We start from the raw sequence: 6,975 nt of genomic DNA, 5'->3' as shown, positions 1-6,975 counted from the left end.
CTTTGCCTATAATAATGTACACGCATGATGCTTCCTAGAAATGAAGGCATGTTCTCAGCAAAAGCAAAAAACATTTGCCGGGCGGTGGTGGCGCAAGCCTTTAATCCCAGCACTTGGGAGGCAGGGGCAGGCAGATTTCTGAGTTCGAGGCCAGGTCTACAGAGTGAATTCCAGGACTACACAGAGAAACCCTGTCTTGAAAAAAACCAAAAAAAAAAAAAATTATATATATATATACATATATATATATATGTATGTTATACATATATACATGTTTATATATATATATATGTATACATATATATACACACACATATATGTGTGTGTGTGTGTACTGTTGCTTTGCAAATACTGCTGAGTGGTCCCCAAAAGGCAGCAAAGAGGATGAAATTTTATTTCCTGTGAACAGATGGGAACAGATGCCTAAGAAAGGGAGACAATCACTAGTCCCGCAGCTACCCATAAACTAAACCTCCCAGCCTTCCTACCTCCCTTTCTTCCGTACAAGCCCTATCTAGGGACCTTTCAGTCCCTGCCCACCCGCTTCCCATCTTCCTCCTGCCACCCGATCAGAGAGGCCCTAGAAGGAGTGAGGGGCTAGGTAGAACTCCATTTCCCTAGGAAGCAACTGGGCCCCACTCCTTTCCGGCTTCAGCGGTCCTGGCGAGAACAAGGGATCGGGTGTACAAAATGTCTCGGTAGCCCGCAGCTGGCTTCCAGGCCTGCGGTACTTCCTCGGGGCAGTGTGAACGCCCCATTTGCTCACGAGTTTTCGACCCTAACGCCCCCATCCCGGCTGGTTCTACAGCCGGCCGGGTCAGAGGAGCGCACGGCGAGCAAGTGAGAGCAAAGAACCCAGGCTACGTCACTCAGTGGAGCGAACAACGCCAACCCTCTCCCCCAGCTTCTGGGCGACTCTTCCGCTTCCGACCCGCAATTCTCCCACCCGCGACGTCAACCGGAAGTGGCATGTGCGGGGCTGTAAACACGGCCTGCGACACCCCACACCCTGCTCCCGCCCCTGTCCCCACGCCACGTGACGCGCCCGCCCCCGCTGCCGCCTCATTGGGCGGCCAGCTTTGTTTACCTTATATGGTCAGGTCCTAACACCCCCGTGACGGCCCATTGGTACAGTCGCGGCCTCACTTAGGTGACGTCACCGGGACAAGAAAGATGCAAATAAACCGGGGCATTGTGGGAATAGCAGTCGTGGCCGCTTCCGTACGTGCTCCGCGCGGTCCTGTCGCCAGCCTACTGCTGGAAGGTTTTTTGTTTTGTTTTTTGTTTTTTGTTTTTTTTTTTTTTTTTTTGCGTGGGAAAGTGGGAGTCGAAGGAAAGGGGACTCCAACGCTCCAGGGCAGGGGCTGGCTTTTTCTAGAAGCTCTTCCTGCACAACAGGCCAAGAGTCAGGCAAGGATGCCTTGCGAGCTCTGGAAGGCTTCCAGGAGGTGGTGATTTCTAGCAGCACCTTAAAGGGCAGATGCTAAAACCGAGCGTTTTCTAAGTCTCAGGACTTTAGGAGTCTTGCTGCCTAGGGCAGTGGAGTAGGACCAAAGATTTTAGAGAGTCCCCTAAGAGCGCGTCTATTAATACTGTGATGCTAAGCACAACAAGATGTAGGACATAGGGGGCCCAGTGATGCGACAAGCTTGTGCTGTGGTTCCTGGTCCCCAACTTAGCATTTCAGCCTAGGGCAGGGGCTGCCCGTCCCACTGAGATCCGCTAGGGAGAGGGCGTCCACGCTCCTCCCCGGTCCATTCGGCGGGGGCGTCGCGGACTACACATCCCAGCATGCTTCGCCGGCCTCCGGGCAGCGAGACGCGGTGAGTCAGAGCGCACAGTAAATATTTGTATTAGCCGGGGCCGGCTCGCTAATGGTGGACGCGTGAGGCTAGCGCGCAGGGAGGCCGGAGCGGGCTGCGCGGCGGCGCCATGTCCGTGAACATGGACGAGCTTAAACACCAGGTCATGATCAACCAGTTCGTGCTGACGGCGGGCTGTGCGGCCGACCAAGCGAAGCAACTGCTGCAAGCGGCCCACTGGCAGTTCGAGGTACGTAGGGGAACCGGGGACGGGCGCGGGCGGCGTGGACACGTGCCGGGGTGCGGGCTGTGGGCTTCACCGAACGCAGGGCCCGAGCCCCGGAAACCCCGCTATGACGACGGGACACCCTCCCTCCGGTCCCGGTAATGGCTGGGGACGAAATAGATGGCCGCCTGTAAGACGCCCAGGGTCGGGCCGGAGGCGGAGTCGCTCCGAGTGAGCGGTCCCAGGGTCGGTGTGCCCGGTGGGCGGCTTGCGGCGTGTGCGCACACGTACATGTGGGTTTGTATTTACGCACGCACCGCGCTGGGGCGTCAGCAGGGCACATCGAAGGTTGTGTGCATGTGGGCGCGTGTGCGTGTCTGATATAGGATACCCTTGTATCATGTTTGGTGTGTGTGTGTGTGTGTGTGTACGGTGTACATAGGTGGTGGTTTGCTCATGGTAGCCATGCTGGGTCTGGTGCTGTGTGTGTACACATACGGCATGGAGTGTATGGGTAGTGTGCGGGATCCTCATAGTAAATTACGAGACAATCTGTATATGTGTAGCCCATTCCAGAGGTGTCACTGGGCGGGTATCCTCGGGCCTGACAAAGGAACCTGTACCTTGGGATGGTGTACTTTGTACTGTTCACTAATTTTAGGGCTTTTTGAACAGAAGATGGGAAGGTCAGTCCGGCTCCCACCTATTCCCAGGTTTCTCTTGTGCCCAGTCTTCTGTGTTACTGGGATGCCTGTTTTCCTCTAATTCAAAACCACACATTCACTCCTTGTGGGCATCTTGAGATGAGGCTCCAGGGCCTGGAGCTGTGTCCCTTACAGGTGTGAGTCACAGCCAGAGCCAGTCTAGTTTTCTGTGCCCAGTTGGATACCTCAGAGCTTGGTTTCCCAATGAGAACCATCCCATTTTCTCTAGGAAGAGCCAGGAAGGGGAGACCAAGGCTTAACTTCCTGGTGCAGGATCGGAACCTTCCCAGGCGGGGAAGACAGTATAGCCTTTCCAGCTCTGTAAACCAAGCCTTTTTGCTGTTTACCTACACTCTGCTAGACTTCAAGGCCAATATCCCTACTCAGGAGGGGAGGCTTCTTCCGGTAGCCTTGATTTACTTTCCCCTGGAGGTAGCAGTCAACCTCTTAAGGCCCTGCCGCTCTGCCCTCTGTCCCCTCCCCCTGCGGCCCCACCCCAGGGAAGTGCCTTACTCCTCAGCTCTGCAATAGTCTTAATCTGCCCTGTTGTCTCTGGGGTTGGATGTGGTAAAACTTGTAAAACCACATTCATGGCAGTTGCTGGAGCCCAGTGGCTCTGCTTGCCTGAGGCCAGGCAGGCGGGTGTCTCGTGGGAAATGGGCTGTGTGGAAGACTCAGCCCATCTATCAGTGTGGGGCGGGCCAGAGGGAATGGACTGAAATATATGGATACCAAGATTACGGAAGGCTGACCCCGGGAGGAGCAGGGACTTCCTGCAGCCTGGAAACAGACTGACTTTACAGGAGTAGGTTCTCTGTGCTCTGAGCTTGCAGAGTCTCCCTGTCACCGTGTACAAAATGTAAGCTGTGAGCTCCCCTTGACCTGAGGCAGCTGAGGAGGAGTGAGGGGTTCCTCATGGTTTGCCCTCCCCCACCCTCCTGGTTGGTAGCATACTCCAGGCAGTGTTTCTGGGTCACATTCTCAGATTCAGGTGCTAATGGGGGCAGGGGGAGCGGGAGAGCAGCTAAATGCTTCTCCGTGGAGAACTCACAGTATCCTTTGGAGGACAGTACTAGGTGTGTCCTGTTGGGGTCCTGGGGTAGAGGAGCATCTGCCCCTGCCAGGGGGTCTTGAGAGACACCAGGTTCATCCCCACTCCACTGTTTGGGAACATTGGTGTAGGGCATCACCAGCAGGGTATTCTCAGAATAATTCATTTGAATCTACTTGAAGGAAAAGTAAAAGGGTGAATGGTAATCAGACTGGGTTTCTGGTGTGAAATCAGAGGCAAGGGGCTCACAGTCCTGCTGGCTTTCCTGGACTCCTGCTGGCTCTTGGTTGGATTGCAGGAATGGTAATGCCACCAGGCTGGAGCTTAGCGCATAGCGGGCTCCAAAGGCCCCCTCACCCACTTGAGGGGCCTCACCCAGCACTTTCACAACAGCATCCAGTTTCCTCTTCCTGAATCAGGCCAAGACAGGACACCATCCTTTGGGTTCCCTAAGGCCACCTTGGGGCTCCCTTCTCCAGCGACACAAGCTTTCACCGAGTCCCCTTTCACCACACACACTCTTTGGCCAGTCCTGAGTGTTGGACTAGAGTCCCAGTCCAGTTCTGTTCCTATTCCCACCTCGTACTAGCCCAGGGTCTTAAAGTCACTTCATCCTCGGTTTTCCTGTCTGTAAAATGGAGGACACCAATTCTAGCCTCTATGTTTGATGTGTGCCCCTGTTTCGATAGAGCTCTCCTTGGAGAGGCTCTAGCTCGGAACAGCAGGTGGCTAGGGAGTTGTCCCATAAGCTGTCATGGGAGCAGTCTTCAGTTTCTGGGTCACCCTCTAGCTGTCCATGTTAGGGACATCCCTCCAGAGATGGAAGTTATGCTAAGAAGTCTCCACTCTACACTGAGACTCACTTTTTTTTTTCCCCCTCAAGACAGGGTTTCTCTGTGTAGCCCTGGCTGTCCTGGAACTCACTCTGTAGACCAGGCTGGCCTCGAACTTAGAAATCTGCCTGCTTCTGCCTCCCAAGTGCTGGGATTACAGGCATGCGCCATCACTGCCCAACAAGACTCGTTCTTTGAGAGTTCCCAGGTACATATATGATATGGAGGCTCAGAGAAGGGTGGGTATTTGTGCCCCCCCCCAGTGGGGGCCCCAGACCCAGGCCACAGTAGAGTCCAGAAAAGCCACAGTGACAATATTAGGGTGTGAGGTGCAAGGGTTCATAAGGCTACAGGTACCTGACTGGTGGGAAGCAATAAGTGTCTTCACTACCCGTCCAGCCTGCTGGGAGTTTCATGCGGTGGTCACAGACACACTGCAGGACCTCAGTTCGCCCTGTCCCTCTGGGGTGCTTGGACAGGTCTCAGAGGGTAAGCACAGCCTTTCTCCCTGCAGACAGCCCTCAGCGCCTTTTTCCAGGAGACCAACATCCCCTACAGCCACCACCACCAGATGGTAAGTGTGCCCTGGAGACCCTGGTGGCTCCCAGTCGGGGAAGGGGAGGCTGAACTTACTGGCTACACCTAGTGAGGTGGAGTAGGGTCACTGGGATGAAGGCGTTCTCCGCCTGAGACAGGAGTGTGGGCAGCCCGGACCCCGCAGAACCTGGAGACCGCTGGCTCTTGGAGCTCAGCACCCACCAGGCAGTCTGCCAGGGCTGCCATACTGACCACGGGCTGGAAAGCCTCAGGGCCAAGGCAGCGGGCATTGTGCCAAGTGGTATGGTCGCATGAAGCCAAGCTAACCCATCTTTCTAGGTGCCTTTTCCTGCAGACTGCTCCCAGCGTAGTGGGCCAGCTGGGGCCAGGTGCAGCCCAGGTGACTCCCAGTAACTTCTGGGCATGTCTCCTTTTTAGAGGCAGCAAAGGCCCCACCAGAAAGGGTGCTCAATCCTCCATCTGTGCTTTCTCCCCCACAGATGTGCACTCCCGCCAACACCCCTGCCACGCCCCCCAACTTCCCTGATGCCCTCACCATGTTCTCCCGTCTCAAGGCCTCTGAAAGCTTCCATGGTGGTGGCGGCAGCGGCAGCCCAATGGCCACGTCGGCCACATCACCCCCACCGCACTTCCCCCATGCCACTGGCAGCTTTGCAACACCCAGCTGGCCAACTGCAGCCTCGCCCCCAGGAGGCCCACAACACCACCAGCCGCAGCCGCCCCTGTGGACTCCGACACCCCCCTCCCCGACTTCAGACTGGCCTCCTCTGGCTCCCCAACAGGCCACCTCAGAACCAAGGGCCCACCCTGCCATGGAGGCAGAGAGATAAGGGAGGCCCCTCCCCCCTCCCGGAGGCCAGAACCCCGTGGGGTGGGGGAGAGGATGTCTCCGTGGGCCCCTTCACCCCTCCTCTGTCTGCACCCCTATACCCCAGAGCCCTGGAGGGGAGAAACTGGACTCTAGCCAGGCAGTCTTGTGCCAGCATGCACAGCTGCACACACGCAAGTTCACAGCGCAGGCACCCCCAGCTCGCATGGATCTGACGCAGAGTGGCTTGGGTGCCTAGTGGGCAGCACCTTGGAGACCAAGCAGCTATCCAATGAAGACTTACCTGCCTGGCCCCACCACCTGGAGTGTTTCAGAGAATCACTTGGTGGCAGACACGTGGCTGACTCCTGTCTTGGGGCCAGTAGGCCTAGATCCCTACCCTTGGGAATGCAGAGCCTTCTCCGCATGTGTGTGCAGCTGTGTCTTATGTATTTATATGTATGTCGCTCTTCAAAAGCAACCTAGTCTATGGGGCAGCTGGACTTTGCATGTTCGAGTGAGCCCCAAGCCCCTCGGCCCACCACCCCGCTGTCTGAAGGGCCCTGCCTCACTCCACCTCCTTATCTGCCAGCATTGCTGTTTTCTGCAAAGGATTATGGGAAGCTCCAGGACTCTTCTACCCAGCCCCTGCCTGCAAGGGTTCCCTGCATGCCTCTTCCCCAGAGCCCGGGGTACCTGGTCCCCATTTCCTACCCTTCTTTTAACAACAGAGAAAAGAATTTCAAACCACCACCAGGCTGTGTAGTCTTGCCTCATATATCCTGGCGCTGCCGGCTGGCTCTGGAAGGGGTGCGCTCCCCACTCCTCTCACTGTCCTGTCACATGGTCTGAAATCATCTTGCCTACCAGAGCCCATCTCTAAGATTTCTAGCTTTCATTCCCAGAATCTCTCCTCTTACCTGTTTCCTGATGAGATGGAAGGGTCTTAGTCCTGTCTGTCTGGCCTTCCGTGCACCTGCTTGGACTGTTAGC

The 6,975-nt window shown here is 56.0% G+C and overlaps 1 protein-coding gene across 1 annotated transcript; it reads left to right on the top strand.

The window, feature by feature from the left end:
* Nucleotides 1–1,222: 1,222 nt before the first annotated feature.
* Nucleotides 1,223–6,735, top strand: Ubald1 (UBA like domain containing 1). Its single transcript, XM_052194518.1, has 3 exons — nucleotides 1,223–2,052; nucleotides 5,131–5,190; nucleotides 5,654–6,735. Exons 1-3 carry the CDS (start codon nucleotides 1,933–1,935, stop codon nucleotides 6,002–6,004), a joined length of 531 nt encoding a protein of 176 aa, XP_052050478.1. The 5' UTR covers nucleotides 1,223–1,932; the 3' UTR covers nucleotides 6,005–6,735.
* Nucleotides 6,736–6,975: the final 240 nt, after the last annotated feature.

This window comes from Apodemus sylvaticus, chromosome 10 (genome assembly GCF_947179515.1).
Source record: "Apodemus sylvaticus chromosome 10, mApoSyl1.1, whole genome shotgun sequence".
NCBI lineage: Eukaryota > Metazoa > Chordata > Mammalia > Rodentia > Muridae > Apodemus > Apodemus sylvaticus.
Note: the sequence above shows the minus strand (reverse complement) of the source record. Positions and strands in the feature narration are given on the sequence as shown.

Excerpts from the sequence above, each read along its gene's own strand:
- Ubald1 (XM_052194518.1), top strand. The coding sequence starts at position 1,933 with ATGTCCGTGAACATGGACGAGCTTAAACACCAGGTCATGATCAACCAG. Across the intron at positions 2,053-5,130 it reads CGGCCCACTGGCAGTTCGAG|ACAGCCCTCAGCGCCTTTTT; the intron begins GTACGTAGGGGA and ends TTCTCCCTGCAG. Across the intron at positions 5,191-5,653 it reads ACAGCCACCACCACCAGATG|ATGTGCACTCCCGCCAACAC; the intron begins GTAAGTGTGCCC and ends TCTCCCCCACAG.